At 42.3% G+C, this 20,723-nt stretch overlaps 1 protein-coding gene across 2 annotated transcripts; it reads left to right on the top strand.

Annotated features, from left to right (window-relative positions):
• The first annotated feature begins 1,240 nt into the window (after positions 1-1,240).
• Positions 1,241-20,065, top strand: Prim1 (DNA primase subunit 1). 2 transcript variants are annotated; one of them, XM_057757856.1, is made up of 13 exons: positions 1,241-1,371; positions 2,129-2,286; positions 3,496-3,602; positions 3,667-3,740; positions 5,232-5,368; positions 7,412-7,470; positions 8,900-9,009; positions 9,613-9,704; positions 9,810-9,948; positions 12,111-12,180; positions 13,625-13,716; positions 15,879-15,977; positions 19,309-20,065. In XM_057757856.1, exons 1-13 carry the CDS (start codon positions 1,269-1,271, stop codon positions 19,326-19,328), a joined length of 1,260 nt encoding a protein of 419 aa, XP_057613839.1. In that variant the 5' UTR covers positions 1,241-1,268; the 3' UTR covers positions 19,329-20,065. The 2 variants fall into 2 exon arrangements, with proteins under 2 accessions (XP_057613839.1, XP_057613840.1); XM_057757857.1 differs by lacking the exon at positions 15,879-15,977.
• The last annotated feature ends 658 nt before the right edge of the window (positions 20,066-20,723 follow it).

Genomic DNA, 20,723 nt, shown 5'->3' with positions numbered 1-20,723 from the left:
CAAAGACATACATGCAGGCAAAATACCCATGCACATAAATAAAATAAATAAATTGTATGTATATATATGTATATGTGTGTATATATATAAACAAAGCGATATATATATATATACCTGACGGTCCTGCTGCCATACTGTGTTAAAAAAAGAAAAGAAAACGGGGCCAACAACAAGCGGATGGCTAGGTGTTAGAATGGAGGCATGGAGGTGTGACCTGCAAGAAGACACTTTCACAGCTGGGTCTGTTAGTGCCCCCTGATGAAAGGCATTTCGTCTTTAAAATATACATACAGGTTTCTCTGTGTATTTCTGACTGTCCTGGAACTCTCTCTGTAGATCAGGCTGGCCTCGAACTCACACAGATCTGCCTGTCTCTGCCATGTTCTGGGATTAAAGGTGTGCGCCACCACTACCCAGCCAAAAATAGTAATTTTAAAAACACTGTATACTCCACAAATACAATGTTGTACGTTAATTAAAAGTAAAAATAATACAAAAAAAATTGTTGGGTGTGGTGTCACACACCTTTATCCCAGCACTCAGGAGGTAGAAGCAGGCAGATCTCTGAGTTCAAGTTCTGGTCTACAGAGTGAGTTCCAGGACTTCCAAGGCTACACAGAGAAACCCTGTCTCAAGGGGAAAAAAAAAGAAACGCGGAACAGCCTGGTGGCACACAGTAATGATCTCAGCACTTGAAACACAGAAGCAGGAGAATTACCAATTGAGGCCAACCTCAGAGTCAAAGCAAGACTCTTTATTTAAATATATATATATATATATATATATTTAAAATAATAGAGGGGCTGGAGAGATGGCTCAGAGGTTAAGAGCATTGACTGCTCTTCCAGAGGTCCTGAGTTCAATTCCCAGCAACCACATGGTGGCTCACAGCCATCTATAATGAGATCTGGTGCCCTCCTCTGGCATGCAAGCATACATGGAAGGAATGTTGTATACATAATCAATCAATAAATAAATAATAATAGAACATCACAAATGTCAATGCAAAATTAAGCAAACAAATAAAAAAGAACTCTGACCTATTCTTGCAACCACTGTTCATAAAGCTAAGTTATTTGCTGTTGTTGTTTTGTTTTTCCAGACAGGGTTTCAGAACTCTCTCTTAAGAAAGAGCAAGCCTGCGGGACTTGCAAGAACTACAATTCCCGGCAGTCCCTGCGGCGGCGCGCCACGACTTCGGTGCGTGCGCAGCCGTGGAGCCCTGTGTCGTTCCCGCCAATTCTCGTGTCAGTCTAGTTCCTTACTTCATGGAGCCGTTTGATCCTGCGGAGCTGCCGGAGCTACTCAAGCTATATTACCGAAGGCTCTTTCCCTACGCCCAGTACTATCGCTGGCTCAACTATGGCGGAGGTGATGGAGGCCGGGAGGGGATGGGTAGAGGGTCTGGGAGAGGTGTGTGAGGATGTTCTGGGCGGGATGTCCTTAAATGATTGTATAAAGGGCCCTCTGAGTGTCAGATGTGTCGGGTGTCTTCCTGCATCATCTCCATCCCGCCCCACCACCTCTAAGATACAAAAAGACAGATGGACATGACGGTCCTGTGGCCATACTGTGTTAGAAAAGAAAGAACGGGGCCAGCAACAAGCGGGCGTCTAGGTTTTAGCATGGAGGCATGCAGATGTGAACTGCAAGAAGACACTTTCACAGCTGGGTCTGTTAGTGCCCCCCAATGAAAGACATTTCGTCTTTAAAATATTTACACTTCCTGCTTATTGTTCCCTAGCAAATGTGGAATATTACGTTCCTTCAAATTACAGGCTAGGTAGAACAGTATTGGGCACAAGGGCACTCATGAAAATTATTCTAGAGGGCCCGGTGCCCACACCTGTAATTCTTTTTGTTTTATTTTGTTTTTTGTTTTGTTTTGTTTTTCGAGACAGGGTTTCTCTGTGGTTTTGGAGCCTGTCCTGGAACTAGCTCTTTAGACCAGGCTGGTCTCGAACTCACAGAGATCCGCCTGCCTCTGCCTCCCAAGTGCTGGGATTAAAGGCGTGCGCCACCATCGCCCGGCAACTCTGTCGTTTTAATATGTATATATCTTCCTGTTAGCTGAGGTTGTATAATGCCCTAAACAGAATAAAGTGCCAAATTAAAATTGTTTTTGCAGTGACAAAGAACTACTTTCAACACCGTGAATTTTCATTCACACTGAAGGATGATATTTATATTCGCTACCAGTCCTTCAGCAACCAGAGCGATCTGGAAAAGGAGATGCAGAAGATGAATCCGTATAAGATTGATATCGGCGCTGTATATTCTCACCGAGTAAGGAGTCCTTTTTGTGTATAATGTTTCACAGGCTGCAGTGGGTTGGTGCCCCAAGTTTTGAAGGTAACGTTTTAGAGTTTGTTATATGATGAAACACACTCATGACATGCATGGACCCTTGGGTTCCATAAACCAAGTGTGTTGGTGCATTTCCTGTAATCCCAGTGTAAAGGAAGCAGAGGCCAGAGGATCAGATATCCAAGGTCATCTCGGCTGCAGCAGAGTTGGAGGCCAGTCTGAAATACATGAGACTGTGTCTTTAAAACAAAACAAAAAAATTCTTGCTGGAGTGGTGACACACTCCTTTAATCCCAGAGACAGGCGAATCTCTGAGTTTGAAACTAACCTCATCTACAGGGTGAGTGCCAGGACAGCAGGGCTGCAAGAGAAACCCTGTCTCTGAAAACAAACAAACAAAAAGCCTTTGATTTGATTGGCTAAAAGAGAAAAATAAAATCAAATCTATGTTTTAAAACAGAAAGCCTGAGGGTGAGGAGATAGTTGGTAAAACGCTTGAGGACCTTTGCTGAGAATCCCCAGTAACCATGTCCCACGAGGCAGAGACAGCCAGATTAGCACAATCAGGGAACTCGGGTTCAGGAAGAGACCTTGTCTCCCTGAGGTGGAAAGAGGTTGAAGAAAACTCCCGACTTCAACCTCTGACAGACATACCTGCACCTGCACACACAGCACAATAAGAATAGAAGTTTTTAATACGTTTCTCAGAAAAGGAGCTGGGATGTAGATTAGTCGTAGAGCGTGTGTTGTGGGAGACCCTACATTAGACCCTTAGATCCACGTTGCCCACGGGGTGGGAAACTAATGTTTATTCTTATTCCTTTTCTAATACACGAGACCTGAGAGCTCTTAGAATTTCCTGTCAATCCTTTCTTTTCCTAGTTCTGAAATTATACAACTGTATATGTACTTTTTATTGTCTTGGTCTGTACTTTTTATTGTCTGTTCTGCACCACCACTGCCCTATGCTTTATTATTTTTATCATGAAACATATTTATAGAGAATTTATTAAACTTTATTCTAAATAAATAAAAAAATAAAGCTATCACTAATTCAGATTGTGTAAGATCCAAAGTAATGGGCTCAAAGCCCCATAGACTGGTATTATGTAACTTCTTTGACTCATTTTTCTATGTGAGTAGACATGGCAATTCTGACAGAAACGGATGGGTATTTTGTATTTGTAGCCCAGTCAGCACAATACGGTGAAGCTAGGAGCGTTCCAAGCTCAGGAGAAAGAACTGGTCTTTGACATTGACATGACAGACTACGATGACGTCCGGCGATGCTGCAGGTAAGCGCCTCCCTGGTGGGGTGGGTGATGTCACTGGCAGTGAGTAATGATGGCTGTGTTCCAGTTCTGCAGACATATGTTCCAAGTGCTGGACTCTTATGACGATGGCCATGCGCATCATAGACCGAGCACTGAAGGGTATGTGGCCGTCCGGGCCTGCTTTCCTCAGCCTCTGTGTTTCATTATCAGATCTCACACATTTCTAGTGTCTCCCCCTGAAACCTAAGAGAAAAAGGAAAGAGAGCGATTTGCAGTGAAGACAGCTGTGGAACAAGCCAGTGCACCTTTCCCCAGTGCAGTCCGCTGAGAGCAATTCTGTGTGCTAGGTACACATGAGAAAAATGAAGGACAAAAACAAGACTCTTACCCAGGCTGGTTTTAAACTTGATCTAGTGCCAAGGATGACCTTGAACTCCTGATCCTCCTGCTCCCCCACCCCCACTTTGGTACCCCTGAACTGATTCCCAGCAACTGTGTAGGTTGGCTCACACCTCTTCTAGTTCTATTTTTAGGGATCCAATACCATCTTCTGGCCTCTGCAGGCACCATCGCACATATACACATACACATAAATACTGTAAGTCAAGAAAGAAAGAAATCCTTGTCGGAAAGGTGAGGATGGATAAAAAGAAAAAATCAAGAGCTCAGGGCACAGCAAGTTACATGTAAGTCAGTATGATTAAAATGAGAAAGCTGTTGCTGTATGTCTTAGGGTTTCCATGGCTGTGAGGAGACACCATGACTACAGCAACTCTAAGGTTTCTCTGTAGCAGCCTGCTGTCCTGGAACAAGCTCTGTAGACCAGGCTGTCCTCGAACTCACAGAGATCCACCTGCCTCTGCCTCCCGAGTGCTGGGATTAAAGGTGTGCGCCAGCACCCAGCGACCAGGGCAACTCCCATAAAGGAAAACATTTCATTGGGGTGGCTCACTACAGTTCAGAGGTTCCGCCCGTTATCATCATGGTGGAACATGGCAGCATTCAGGCAGACATGGAACTGAGAGTCCTACGTTTTGCAGGCAACGCTGGCCATGACTTGGCATATATGAGACCTCAAAGCCTGCCTGCAGAGCAACACACTTCCTGCAACAAGGCCACACCTCCTAATAGTGCCACTCTCTTTGGGGGCCATTTTCTGTCAGACCACCACACTGTAAGCATGAGCACCTGAGTTTGGATTTCCAGCACCTCTGTAAAAACCAAGCATGGTAGCACACACCTGTGACCACAGCACGAGGAAGTAGAAACAGATTCCAGAGGCTTGCCCAAGCAACCCGTCTAGCTGAATCAGCGAGCCCCAGATTCAGTGAGAGACCTCAAACAATAAGGTAGACAAGAATAGAAGGGCACATCCAGTGTCAGCCTCTGAATTTTCCACATGTATGCACAGGCATGCACACCCGTATATCATACAGATACAAATTCAAAAACAAAATAGAAGAAAGCCGAATCTGTTGGTAGAGGTGAGGGATCAGGGGTTCAAGGTCATCCTTGGAGATAAAGCAAGTTTAAAACCAGCCTGGGTAACATAAACTTTGTCTCAAAATATGAGAGTACTTGTGGAAAACATCCGAAGGTGAAAACTAGGTTATAAAATGTCTTCAAACCTATTGTTCTGTCCCTCTGCAGAGGACTTTGGGTTTAAGCACCGCCTCTGGGTGTACTCAGGAAGGAGAGGTGTTCATTGTTGGGTCTGTGATGAGTCCGTTAGAAAGCTGTCCTCTGCTGTGCGTTCTGGGATAGTAGAATATTTGAGTCTTGTAAAGGTAAGCTTCTCTCTCTTTTTAAAAGATTTATTTACTATGTATATAGTGTTCTGCCTGCATGTGTGCCTGCAGGCCAGAAGAGGGCACCAGATCTCATTACAGATTATGAGCCATCTTGTGGTTTGCTGGGAACTGAACTCAGGTCCTCTGGAAGATAGTTTTCCACATCTTTAGTAGATATTACCAAGCTTAGAGCATTCATGTTTTAGACTAAGTGATCTTAGCAGTGGTCATTTAAAACCATAGTAACTACTTTTTGAAAGATACTACACACGCACACATGCACACACACACATGCACACAGATACACGTAAAAACATACATACATACACACACATGCTCGCACATACACATACCCAGGTATACACACGCGTACATAGGACATGCACACACATACATATACATGCAGACATAAGGCTCAGGTAACATTGCAGGAGAGAAAATGGAAAGAATGAACCAGAGGATGGGAGATGTGCAGCAGAGATGTGTTCTGGACGAGACAGCCACTGCACAGATGTGGACTCACCACAGCCATCCGTCTGCATGTGCTCTTGATGATGGGGCTGTCAGACACAGTTCATTTCTCAGGGATGGAGGAAGGGGCCCTGAAGCCCCGCCCCTTCCTGTGGGACTACTGGGGTGGGCATGTCATTCTCATCAGTAGTGTAGTCACTAATAAAGTCACCCTAGCTCTAGAAAATGACCTCTCACCCACACTGGGGCAAGAAACTTTAAACTCATCCACACAAATGACCTGAAAATGAGAAGAAGGCCTGTTGGGAAGAGGGTTGGGGGGGGGAAGGTAAAAATAGTTCAAATTCATCACATAAATATGTGAAACTCAATAGATAAATTATCTATATTTTTAGAATGTAGATGCATCTCACACCCAAGGGCTAGCACCAAGGGCTGAAGGGAGCAGGAAGCTATGAGCTCCAGGCCAGCCTGGACTGTAGAGTGAGACCCTGCTTCCAACAACAAAAGATGCTAAATATTTTGGTGCTCGGTGCTGTGGGATAATGCCTTTGTACACTATAAAGATTTGTCACTCGTACTGGTTTATTAAAACGTTCACTGGCCAATAGCTAGGCAGAAAGAATAGATGGGGCAACCAGACTAAGAATTCTGGGAAGAGGAAAGGCAGAGATACAGTCACCAGCCAGACACAGAGGAAGCAAGATGAGAATGCCTCACTGAGAAGAGGTACAAAGCCACGTGTCTAAACATAGATACGAATTATGGGCTAATTTGAGTTGTAAGAGGTAGTTGTAATAAGTCTGAACACTAGGCCAAACAGTTTATTATTAATATAAGCCTCTGTGTTTATGTGGAGTGAATGACTGTGGGACCAGGTGGGACAGAAATTTCCCATCAACAGCTAAGGATCCTCCTTTGTAGCAAAAGGAAAATTCATTTGCTTCTCTAGTTAATTTTACCCAGTAAAGTTAACAGAAGGTCAGGGGTATTGAGATTCTGGGCTGGAAAGATGGCTCGGTAGTTAGAAGCACTTCCTTTTTTTTTTTTTTTTTTAATTTATTTATTATGTGTACAATATTCTGTCTGTATGTATGCCTGCAGGCCAGAAGAGGGCACCAGACCTCATTACAGATGGTTGTGAGCCACCATGTGGTTGCTGGGAAATGAACTCAGGACCTTTGGAAGAGCAGGCAATGCTCTTAACCACTGAGCCATCTCTCCAGCCCCCTAGAAGCACTTCCTAGTCTTGCAGAGGACCCTGATTTAGTTTCCCGCACCCACGTGGTAGCTCACAACCACCTGTAACTCCAGTTCCCAGGATCTGACTCCATCTTATGGGCTTTACAGCTACAACACTCTTGTAATACACATACATATACTCAGGTATACATCTATGCAAAAGTTAAATATTTTTTAATACTGAAACAACATCCAAGCTCCTATACTTCCAAATTTAGCCACCATCTATAGCTTTAACTGGAATAGTAGAACATATTAAAGATGTTTCAATAATTTTATTTATGCTTTATAATATACATAAAGGTCTTTATTGGTGGGTTTTTTCAGGGTGGTCAAGACGTTAAGAAGAAGGTTCACCTAAGTGAAAGACTTCACCCTTTTGTCAGGTCTGTTGGGAGAGACTCCCTGGGCTTCTCCGGTTGTTGCGCGTGCTTGTAGAGGTCTCTTGCTGTCAGTTTTCGCCTCCGAGGAGCATGCTTAGTTACAGCTGCAGTTGTCGGGCTTCTATTTGATGTCACCCTATTCCAGTGTGTTCTCCTATGGTTCTCCGTGACCTTCACGACCTCATGAGAAACGTGACAGTATCTCTGTTGAAATCACATGGCCTGCTTGCCATCACACAAGTAATGTTGACATCTGGCAAGCAGGCCCGAGTCTACCTACCTCTGAAACCCATGGCTTTCTCTACACCTGTTCTGCCCTGTGATCCTGATTAAATGGTGGAGGCACCACTTCCTTATGAAAATGATGTGGAGGGCTGGACCTGCCCCTTGAGAGAGCTGTGGCAGAGACAAACAGGACATGAGGGATATTTGTAAACCCCAAGCATTATGCACTTGTTGCTATGTTTTATTTTGTTTTGAGAGAGTCGCTATAGACCAGGCTGGCCTCTGCCTCCTGAGTGCTGGGATTAAAGGTGTGTGCCACCATGCTAGGCAGCTGTTGTGATTGTAAAGCAGGAAACTAGATCCTACATGCAATACTGATGTGTTGTCCTACATGTATACTTGTCCTACATGTAATACTGATGTGTTGTCCTACATGTAATACTGATGTGTTGTCCTACATGCAATACTGATGTGTTGTCCTACATGCAATACTGATAGGTTGTCCTACATGTATACTTGTCCTACATGTAATACTGATGTGTTGTCCTACATGTATACTTGTCCTACATGTAATACTGATATGTTGTCCTACATGTAATACTGATATGTTGTCCTACATGTATACTTGTCCTACATGTAATACTGATATGTTGTCCTACATGCAATACTGATAGGTTGTCCTACATGTAATACTGATATGTTGTCCTACATGTAATACTGATGTGTTGTCCTACATGCAATACTGATAGGTTGTCCTGAGTTGGTTATTTATACCAGTGTTGCATGTTCTATGTTAGTAACCTTATAGATTGTAGGATTTAAGAAGTAATCATTTAGGCCAAGCATGATGGCATACACCTTTAATCCCAGCACCAGGAGGCAGAAGCTGTCAGTCTCTATAGAGGCCTGCCTGGTCTCCAGAGGAGTTCCAGGTGATCCAGAATTACACAATGAAATGCTGTCTCAAAATTAAAAAAATAAATAAAATTAAAAGAAGCAAACCTTTCCTTAATACTTACCTATCCTGTAATAGGTGCATGCTAGGTAATTTCCCTTTTAGGTGTCTAGTTTTAACTCCACTAACAAAAAGGTCTCATTGCTTTTATCTAGTTCTAGGAATTTGGGAAGCGTAAACAGTGACCTCACCCAGTAGGAGAGTGCCTGCATGTCCTGTGTGTTACTAATACTGTTACTGTTATTCCTATAGGAGATCAATAAACATAATTCGGAAATACTTTGAAGAATATGCCTTAGTTGGCCAAGATATTCTTGAAAATAAAGAAAACTGGGAGAAGATTTTAGCCCTTGTTCCTGAGAATATCCTTTCCTGTGGTCACTGTGTGAGGCGGTCGTGTCGGTCTGTGACATTATAGATGGGAACTGCTTGTGTGGTCTCATACGTTCCTGCAACTTTCATCTTCCGTTTGCTGCATGGCTACAGTAAGAAATGAGACCATTTTGTGAAATTTTCTCCTTTCATTAGTTGTTCCTAGAATTAATGGTTAAAGAAGGGGGAGTCATTTAGTCTGGGAAAACCTTATTATAATGCCTTTTAATTATTTTGGCATCTTTCTGTCATTTCACTACGATATTTTTATAAGGGACTTGTTTGTTTAATTTTTTTTTTCCAAGACAGGGTTTTTCAGTGTAGCTTTTGGCTGTCCTGAAACTCGCTCTGTAGACCAGGCTGGCCTGGAACTCAGAGATCTACCTGCCTCTGCATCCCTAGTGCTGGGATTAAAGGCGTGTGCCACCACTGCCTGGCTCTAAGGGAATTTTTTTTACTGCCTGCCATTTATGTTTTAGGAATCATTAAATAGCTCCTAAGTGTGGGAAGCTCCAGCATCCTTGTAATAATACATATTACAGACTGACGTACTCAGGTATCCCAGATCAGTGTGTTCCTTAATGATGCGTCACCAATTCATGATGAGCTTCAGAAGGGCTTTCAAAGGCTTCACAGTTCATCTCAGCGCTGGGAGTATCTGAAGAAAGTGGTCAACACATCCCAGGTATTGAAATCTGTACTTCCCAGTATGATAATACAATTCATGATTAAGTTATGATTGTTTTTGCTTGGTCATTTAAAGAGGGTTGAAGGAGATCTTTCTTTCTAGAATATGAAGAATGATAAGTGTGGTCCCTGGCTGGAGTGGGAGATTATGCTCCAGTACTGTTTCCCACGCCTGGATATCAATGTCAGCAAAGGAATCAACCATTTACTGAAGAGCCCTTTTAGCGTTCATCCTAAAACAGGTACAATGCAAGGAAAGTAAGGAAAACTAAAAGAAAAAGTTTTCTCTTGAGACAGGGTCTCTCTATGTAGAACTGGCTAGCCTGGAACTCACTGTGTAGACCAGGCTTCCCTCACAGAGCTCTGCCTGCCTCTGTCTCTGAGTGCCGGAATTAAAGGCATGTTGTGCCATGCCTGGCTTGTTATTTTTGGTATTAGCAAGAATGCTATTAGTTGTGAATATTTTATATGTGTGTGTGTGTGTATGTATACATATATACATATATGTATATATATGCATGTGTGTGTGTGTCTGTGAGGTTAAGATGGAAGAATCAACTTGTTTGACCTTGCCCGTTAAGTAGCCACCAGGTGAACTGCTACTATATAAAGGTTTCAGGGTTGGAGGTGTGAGGCTCAGTTTACAAAATGCTTTCCTGGCATGCACAGAAGCCCTGGGTTCCATTCCCAGCAACCATAAGCTATGTGTGATGGCACAAGCCTGGAATCTCACTAATCAGGAGGTGGACGCAGGAGAATCAGAAGTTTGAAGTCATTGTCAGCAACATGGAGACTGAGAGGCAATATGAGAACCTTGTCTCAAAAAAGACAAAAAGAAGAAAACCTATTAGGAGAAACAAACTGAAGCCAAGTACAAAGTTATTATACACCTGTAATTTCAGCACTCAGGATGTAGGAGCGAGAGGGGAGCAGGAGGATCAGAGCCATCCTTGGCTACACAGATTGTTCCAGGCTAGCCCAGGTACTCCATAATGAGACCCCATTTCAAAAGAAATCATTATATTTTCAGCCCTTAGTTATGAATTTTATGTATTGTTCCAAGTGTAGATTGTTTTGTGGGGTTTGTTTGTTTTTCCAGACAGGGTTTCTCTGTGTAGCCCTGGCTGTCCTGGAGACCAGGCTGGCCTTGAACTAAGTGTAGATTTATAAGGTAATGCCATCAAAAGTCATATGTCACTTAACAAAAGAAATACCTTTAGAGAAATATCACTTTATTATTGTGCAAACATCACAGTATATTTTATACAAACTAAGCTGGACAGTATCTTACAGAATCACCATTGTATGCGGCCCACTAGTTGACCAAAATAGCATCTGGGCACATGATTATATATTTCCAAAATGCTCCATAAAGATGTCCAGTGTGGAGGCTGGAGAGATGGCTCAGAGGTTAAGAGCATTGCCTGCTCTTCCAAAGGTCCTGAGTTCAATTCCCAGCAACCACATGGTGGCTCACAACCATCTGTAATGGGGTCTGGTGCTCTCTTCTGGCCTGCAGGCATACACACAGACAGAATATTGTATACATAATAAATAAATATTAAAAAAAAAAGATGTCCAGTGTGGAACTGGTGAGATGGCTCAACAGGTTAGAGCCACTTGATGACCTAGATTCAGTTTTCTGGACTTACATGGTTGAAGAAGAAAACCAACTCCTACAAGTTGTCCTCTGACTTACACACATACATATAAATAAATGCTTTTAAAAAAACAAAACAAAACTTAGAGCTGTCCAGGGGCTAGACAGATGGTTCAGTGGTTAAGAACATGTACTGTTCTTCCAGAGGACATGAGTTCAAATCCCACAGCCATATCAGGTGACTCACAACTGCCTAAACTTCAGCTCCAAGGGGCTCTGATCTCTGATACCTCTGGCCTCTGCAGGCACCTGTACACGTGTACATAGAACACACACATATAGTTAAAAATAATAAAAATAAACTTAAGATATCCAATGTAGTCAAATGTGGTGGTAAATACCTGTAGTCTCAGCACTTAGGGAATTCATAAATTCAAGACCAACCTGGGCTACACAGTGAGAACTTGTCCCCAAACAACCTGAGCATGATAGCTCATGTATATCATCCATCCCAGTACTCAGGCAGACAGGAAGACTGTCACAAGTTCAAAGCCAACCTGGTCTACATAGTAGTAGTTCAAGGACAGCTAGGGCTATGTAGTGAGACCCTGTCTCCAAAAACCAGAAAAAAATTATGTGTGTGTATGTGCATGTGAAGGATTGAACCTAGGACCTCATGTGCATGCGTGCACCTCAAACACTACCACTTAACTGTCACCCCAGTGCTTTGTAAAAATTTAACCAAAAATAATTCAGAGACATAGCAGCCTACCATCATGTCTTTATAACTTCTGGCTTTTACAGGTCGCATTTCTGTGCCAATTGATTTTCAGAAAGTGGACCAGTTTGATCCATTTGCTGTCCCAACCATAAGGTATGTCCAGATCACGGATCATTCCTCATTTGTGACTATTCTTCTGGGTTTAAATAGATTATCCTAGATCCCTGAGTGGAGAAGTAGCTTCACAGGGTGACAGATTTCATTATGGAGGTGTTTAGTACTAGGGATTATATGATGATACTTTAGGGGGGCCATGCATGTTTTTAGCTGTTTTGTGGGGAAAAGCATTTTAAGGTCAAATAAGCCTATGAGGGCTAAGGGGAATAAATAGCTCAGTAGTAAGAGTACTGGGCCCAAAACACAGCATCAAAAATAATAAGTTTGGGGAACGCCAATTCAAGCAATTAGAAGTTTTAGGCAGAGCTTGGGAAGAGGGCTCCTCAGGTGAAGCACAAGCATTAAGACCTGGGTTGAGCCAGGCGGTAGTGGCTCACGCTTTTAATCCCAGCACTCAGGAGACAGAGGCAGGCAGATCTCTGTGAGTTCGAGGCCAGCCTGGTCTACAAGAGCTAGTTCCAGGACAGCTAGGGCTGTTACACAGAGAAACCCTGTCTCGAAAAATTCACACACACAAAAAAAAAGACCTGGGTTGGGTTGAAATCCCTTAGAGCCAGGCACAGTAACATGTAGCTGTGACCTCCGTGTGTTTATGGTGACATGAGAATGAGAGACAGGAACATCCCCAGAAGCTCACAGGCCAGTTAGCCCAAAATACACAGCAGAAAACAAGAGACAGAACCCGTCTCAATTAAGGTCACAGGTGAGGGTCAGCACCCGAGCTTCTGCTTCTATGGGTACTGTAGCTCACATATACATATGCATACATCAAAGTTTTAGCCTAGAGGTGTACACGGGTGTGGCTCAGTGACAGAGCACTTGCCAAGCATATCGCATATGCAAGGCACTGGGTTAGATCCCCAGCACCGTGTTCAGAAGATCTTGCCCGGCGTGGTGGCACATACCATCGATCCAGAGGCAGAAGGATGACAGTTCTGGGAGCAGCTGTTGTGGTTTACACCTGATATCTCTGACCTCAGGGAGTTCAGGGTCATCCTTGGCTATATAACAGGTTTGAGGCCACCCTGCAATGCATGAGACTCTCAAAATTAAAAAAAAAAAAAGTTCCAGGTCACCTAGAGCTACACACTGAAACCTGTCTCAGAGCACCAAGGGCTTACTGAGTGTTGGGGCACTTGCCTGAGCACAATATCCATCACTGCGAACATCTTTGTGCGTTTCCCAGCCTTAATATACTAATCTGCTTGAAGAACTCTAAGATGAGATTGTACTGCCTGAGACTTAGCTGACAGGTTGTTTGTTTGTTGTTATACCAGAAGTGGTGCTCACGTCCTTTCATATACTAAGACAGTCGCTCCGCCACTAAGCTACACCCCAGGCACATGTTTTTCTCACAGAAGTTCCATGGGTGATTGAGTCTAGAAACCAACTTAAAATTCTCTTATTCTATTGCTTGTAGCGCCATCTGCCGAGAATTGGATGTGGTTTCCAGTAATGAAAAGGACAGAGAGGAGCATGGAGGCGAATCTGAAAGCAAACCTAGAATCAGAGGTAAGCAGATGTGGGTCGTTTGTCCTGAGCCAGCTCAGTGGTAACGCTGTTCCAGCGCTGCCCTTCTCTTGTGGGGTGCTTCCCTGCTTAGATATATTCCTAACTACTTTGTTCTCTGGTGTTGGAGTTGTTTTGAATGGGATATTTTCCCTAATTTTTTCTCTGAGAATACACTATTGGTTTATATGAAGGCTGCAAGTTTCCTAGTATATTTTATGGAGTCTTTAAAGTATTGTGTTATCTCCGGGTGGTGGTGGCTTTAATCCCAGCACTCGGAAGGCAGAGACAAGTGGATCTCTGAATTCTAAGTCAGCCTGGTCTACAAGAGCTAGTTCCAGGACAGATTCCAAAACTACAGAGAAACCCTGTCTTTAAAAAAACAACAAACAAAAAAAAGAATTGTGTTATCTGCAAATATAGATAGTATGACTTCCTCCTTTCCTATTTTTACCCCTTTTAGGTCTGTTTTCTGTAACTGCTATAGCAGACTTTGAGCTCAGATAAAGGGTAGGGGTGGGGGAGGTGCTGGAGAGATATCTCAGCAATTAAGAGCATTTGATGCTCTTGCAGAGGACCCAGGTTCAGTTCCCAGGCCCATATTATAACAGCTAGCTGTAACACAAGTCTCAGGAGGTCCAGTTCCCTTTTCTGGCTCCCATGGGCACTGTGTGCATGTGGTGCACAGACATACATTCAGACACTCATACACACAAAATAAAAATAATAAAATCTAAAAAGCTATAAAATAAAAAAAGAGGGAAGGGTGGACATCCTTGTCTTGTTCTTGATTTTAGAGGAAATGTTCTTGATCTGTCCCCATTTACTGTAATATTGGCTATAGGTTTGTTGTTTTATCATTTTAAGGTATGTACCAACTATTCCTAAAGTCTCCAGAACTTTTCTCATGAAGGAATGTTGAACTTTCTTAGATGCCTTTTTGGCATTAATAGAAATGCTTGTGTGGGCAGGGCGGTGGTGGCGTATGCCTTTAATCCCAGCACTCAGGAGGCAGAGGCAGGCGGATCTCTGTGAGTTCAGGGCCAGCCTGGTCTACAAGAGCTAGTTCCAGGACAGGCTCCAAAGCTACAGAGAAACCCTGTCCCGAAAAACTAAAAAAAAAAAAAAAGAAAGAAAAAGAAAGAAAGAAAGAAATGCTTGTGTGGTTTCTGTCTTAAGTTTATTTATATGATGTATTACATTTATTGATTTGTATATATGTATTGAATCAACCTTGCCTCTCTGGCATGAAGCCTATTTGTTCATAGTGTATAATCTTAAAGTGTTCTTAAATTCAGTTCACAAATAGAGGATTCTTACAGCTATACTCATCAAAGAAATTTGTCTGTAATTTCTTTTGTTGTTGTAATGTATTTTCCTGGTTTTGCTACCAAGATAATATTGGCTTGGGTAGTGTTCTTTTGTTTTCTGCTTGTAGAACAAGGGTTTTAAAAGTTGGTGAGATCTTCCTTAAAAGCTGGAAAGGTCAGGCAGGGTGGCACATACATTTAATGCCAGCACTTAGGAAGCAGAGCAAGAGAGTCTCTGAGACTTCTAGGCCAGTCTGGTCTACAACAAGAGTTCCAGCACAGCCAGGGCTACAGTGTGAGACCCTGTCTCAAAAAAACAAAACAATTCAGCAGTGACTGTCCAGTCCTGGCTCTGTGTGTGTGTGTGTGTGTGTGTGTGTGTGTGTGTGAGAGAGAGAGAGAGAGAGAGAGAGAGAGAGAGGGAGAGGGAGAGAGAGGGAGAGGGAGAGAGAGAGAGAGTAGAGAGAGAGAGAGACGATCTCTGTTTCCCTGGAATCTGTTGGAATGACATCTGTACTTCTTTAACTTAGGTCATTCATATCTCCTCTATTTCTTTTTATCATGGTAGCTAAGGGTTTGTCAATCTTACTTTGTTTTTGAAAAACAAAGAACCAACTCTGGTTGGTTGTTTAAAAATATTTATGCTTGGCCGGGTGATGGTGGCACAGGCCTTTAATTCCCACCAGCACGTGGGAGGCAGAGGCAGATGGATCTCAGTTTGAGGCCAGCCTGGTCTACAAAGTGAATTCCAGGACAACTAGGACTGTTACAGAGAAATCCTATTGGGGGGGGGGGGTGAATTTCATGCTCTTTCTGCCAGTGTGCTAGTTCTAATGTACATGCTTTATAATTTAGATTATAAGAAGACCAGTCTAGCACCGTACGTGAAAGTATTTGAACAGTTTCTTGAAAACCTTGATAAGTCCCGGAAAGGCGAACTTCTCAAGAAGAGCGGTAAGATGGCGCTCCCCTTGTGCCTAGCAGGATCTTCTAAATTTGATAGTTTACAACTTTCTAGTCTTTGTAAAACTAACCTCTATCTAATCTAGTTTTTCTAAAAATAATGATTTATTGTAACTTTAGTGGGTTTTTGTTTTTTAGTTGTTGTTTTTACATTTATTTAGGGAGGTGTGTGTGTGTGTGTGTGTGTGTGTGTGTGTGTGTGTGTGTGTGTAAGCAAGCACACAGTGCACTGTAATGATCAGATGATGATCTGCAATAGTTACTTCTGTCTTTCTACCGTATGGTCCCAGGGGATTGAACTCAAGTTGTCAGGCTTGGCAGCAAGCAACTCTACCTGCTGACTGTCCTGCAAACCCTTAGTTGTTTGTTTGTTTTTGATAAAAGTTTCTTGATTCAACACAGGTACAGGCCTGTAATCTCTGGAGGTGAGGCAAGAGGATCAGGAGTTCAAGGCCAACCTGGGCTAAATGATAGCTTGTCTCAAAAAAAAAAAAAAAGTGAGAGAGAGAATAATAATGGTTTATTTTCTTTTTCTTTTTTGTTTTGTTTTTCCGAGACAAGATTTTTCTGTGTAGCTTTGGCTGTCCTAGAAGTTGGTCTGTAGACCAGGCTGGCCTTGAACTCATAAAGATCCATCTAAAGGCATGTGCCACCCCTAGCCAGTTAAATGATAGTTTCTTAGTCCAACCCATTTATGTATGTATGTGTGTATTATGTATGTATGAATTATGTATGTGTGTGTGTTATGTATGTATTTGCATCTGTCACTTCGTTTGTTGTTTTTATTTGCAGGAGGAATTAAACAGAAACTTAAGGGTGTTTTTCCTTTCTTCCCTAAACATGGATCATTCAAGTAAAACCAATTTAACTAGAGATTAGCAAAGTAAGGGAAAGAAGCAGTAACCCAAGAGAAAGGGCTGGGAGAAGAGGCCAACACATTTATTAAACACGCTATGTGTCAGTAATATAAATTCTATACTGTTGCTCCTTGTCTGTAAGTAGTAACTGGGAACTAGAATGTTGGGCCCTGGAAGGCCGAGGCGGAATTGAGGGCAGCGGATGCACATAGTTTCAGTATGAGACCCCATCAAGGAAAAAAAAAAAGTAATAATACCAAGCAGTACAGTCCAAATGTTCAGAGACAGAAAGGTCTGCCTGAATCTGACCTGTGATGTGAAGGTTCTTTAACTCAACAGATGTCTTTAAGATTGTAATGCCAGTATTCTTAGAGATACACACTTCTAATCTCCAGGAGAGGAGACAAGAGAATCCTGAAGTAAGCAGTAAGACCTGTCTCCAAAGCAAGGATTCTAATTCCCAGTGTCAATAAAGGACATTGGAGTGACACAGGAGTAAGGGTCTTTATAAGCAGAGATTTTGATAAATGTACAGCATTGGAAAAGGGAAAAATAACTCTCCCCCACCCCCACCCCATGGATCAAATCCAGGCCTTGTAACTACCTACCAAATCAATACTACTGAGTTATATCTGAGCCCAGGGTTGTTTATTCCTAAAGGAACAGCACAAGCAAAGACAGGAAACTAGAATACACTTTCTGGTTATCAAATAGTACAGCCAATAGGGTATGGGGGTTGTCGGGGAATGATAGATCTATCTGAAGAAGCATGCTAAGGCCAAAATACAGGAAGCCTTAAATTCTAGATGTAGGAGTATGGGCCTGAGTAGGAACAGGACAATAGTAAAGATTTTTAAGGAAAAAAAATGCCTTGATTTGTACTCTGACTAAAAGTAGATCTGGGCTAGTGATGCGGCTCTGTTAGTAGAGCCCGTGCCTAGCATGAATGGAACCCTGTGTTCAGTGCCCAGCACCACATACGCCTGTGCACTGGTCATCCGATGCCGCCTGTAATACTAGCACTTCAGATGAAATAATAAAGGAAAAAGAAAGAATTGGAAAGGGGAGGGAATTGTCTAGGTTTCAGGGCGATCAAATGGTAAATACGGGTGGGAACTGATGAGACCCTATTAGGTGTTATCACTAAAAGGAGGTACAGAGAGCACAGCCATGCCAAGTGAAGAGTTCTCTGGCTAGGAAAGACCTCATAATGTGTAAATTCAAGGGAAAAAAATCAGTGAACATGATTTTGGGTTTCTTTGTTTGTTTCAAGACAGGATTTCTGTGTGGCCATGTCTGCCCTAGAATTCATTCTGTAGACCAGGCTGGCCTCAAACTCAGGCCTGCCTCTGCCATCTGAGTGCTGGGATTAAAAGCATGAGGTACCACCACCCAGCTGAACATGTTTTTAAATAAGTAAAATGTTTCATTTACAGTGTATTTCTCTTACGGAGATTATTTTCTTTAGAGACCATTTAAAAGTGAACCTTTACCTTTTTAAAAAAGAAAAGAAAAGAAAAAAAGCCGGGCAGTGATGGTACACAAAAAAAAAAATTTTAAATTCGAAACCTATGTATGTTTTATTCACTTCCTGCAAAGTATTTGTCTTGCCAGTAACAAAACTGGAAAATTCTTTTTCTTCATGAATTTTCCTCTTAGAAAAATTCTCATGATGTTACAGAGTGAACAATTTTCAAGAGATTGACGGGTACCCTAGAAAGCAGCAGCAATATTATAGAAATATTAACACCACTCCCACTTTTTTGCTTGTTTGTTTGTTTAAAAACAGGGTTTCACTGTGTAGGCCTGGCTGTCCTGCAACTCTGTAGACCAGACTGGCCTTGGACTCACAGGGATCCGCTTACCTCTGCCTCTGCCTCCTGAGTGCTGGGATTAAAGGCATGAGTCACCACTGCCCAGCCCCATTTCATTTTTTTAATTTAATTTGTGTTGGATTCCTAAGTACCTAAGAAAAAGTTTTGCTCATAGTGAACACTCATATATCTTTACTGAATGAACTTAAAGCCTCATCATTGCTGGTATTCCAAGTAGCCATACCATGTCCTTTGATTTTTTTATTTTAAACGTGTGTGTGTGTGTGTGTGTTTGCATGCACAGTGTGCACAGAATGTGAGTGGAAATCAGAAGACAACTTGTGGTAGGTAGTTCTCTCCTTCTACCCATGTCGGTCCTGGGGATTGAACTCAGGTCTTCAGACTTGGTAGTAAGTGCCCCACCCACTGAGCCATCTTGCCAGCCAAGCCCTTTGGATTCCCATTCTGTACTGGATCAGCCTATAATGTGGGGCTTCAATAAATGTAAAACAATCTTTATATATGGTGTGAATTTAATAAAAGCATTAAACTAATCAGAATAGGGAAATAAATGGTTTTATTTTCCTTTACTAATTTTCAGTTAAAAAGCATATTTTCAGTTTTTAAATTTTGTTTTCTATTTTGTTTTAGATTTACAAAAAGATTTCTGAAGAAAACAACTTCCATCAAACCAATGCCTCCCACCTTTAACCATGGACCAAATATTTTAAGAATCATTTAATAAATATGGCAGAATCATCTATGTGCCTTAATCCTTAAAGCAAAGCAGAGTATCCTTCCTCTGGTAACTAAACCAATCAGTTTCCAAAGATAAGAGTTAGATGAACAGTACTAGGACCTAATAGAATGTTCTTTTTCAAGTAATTTCAATTTTAGCTTCTTTTCCCCTCAAAACTGGATTAGTTTTCCACAAAGAAGCATCTTTAAAATGTAACCAATTTAGACCCAGGCATGGTGGAGTATGCTTTTAATCCCAGCACTCAGGAGGCAGAAGCAGGTGGATCTTTAAGTTTGAGTCTAGCCTGGTCTACAAAGTTAGTTCCAGGACAGCCAGAGTTGTTACATGGAGAAACTCTGAGAAGCCCTGTCTTGCAAAACCAAGGGGGAAAAAAAAGTAGCTAACTTAATCCAAACAGAAACTACTGCAGGGGTGAGGCAGGGGTGAGGACATAATGGGCACGCCATTCACCCAGCATGCAGAGGCAGAGCAGGTAGGACTCTGTTTCAGGGAGCCTGGTCTATGGATCAGGTCTAGGCCAGCAGAGCTCAAGAGTTATGGTGGTGCACACCTTTAGTCCCAGCACTCCTTAGAAGCTGGAGGATCTCTGAATTCAAGGCCAGCCTGGTCTAAGAAGTGAGCTCCAGGACAGCCAAGCTACACAGAGAAACCCTGTCTCAAAAGAAAAAAAGAATTACGTTGTGAGACCTTGTCTCAACTAAATAAATAAATTATATGTGTGTGGTTATATATATTATTGTATATATTTATTGTATACTATATATAGTATGTATTATATGTAATACATGCGTGTTGTATGTATAGTATGTGTGTGTGCATATATATGTGTGTGTGTGTGTGATTTCAGAATTTCCTAGCCCTTGTAAAGTCTACTACCTCCATTAACCCTGATTTACTCATCCTAATTCTCATTGAATTCTCAATACAGGTTTCTTTTTATCTCTGTTTTTAGGGTGGGTATTTCACTCACGGGTGTGTCTGTGCACTACGTGCATGTAATGCCCCCAGAGCCCAGAAGAGTTTGAGTTCCCCCAGGAGTTGGGAGTTACAGACAGAAGTGCTTGTAGGTGCTTCCCATTAAACCCGGCCCTCTGAAACAGCAGTTAGTGCTCTTATCTGCTGAGTCGGCTCTCCAGCCCAGATTTTATTATTTTATTTACTTACTTATGTCTGTGCTCTTGTACTTGTGGTGTCTGCTCTCTTCCACCTTTTGACGGGTTTCATGGATGGATCTCTCTACAGTCACCAGACATGCACAGTGAGCTCCTGTACCAGATGGAACATCTGGCCAGCCCAGTTTAAATTA

Source organism: Chionomys nivalis, chromosome 25 (genome assembly GCF_950005125.1).
Source record: "Chionomys nivalis chromosome 25, mChiNiv1.1, whole genome shotgun sequence".
NCBI lineage: Eukaryota > Metazoa > Chordata > Mammalia > Rodentia > Cricetidae > Chionomys > Chionomys nivalis.
Note: the sequence above shows the minus strand (reverse complement) of the source record. Positions and strands in the feature narration are given on the sequence as shown.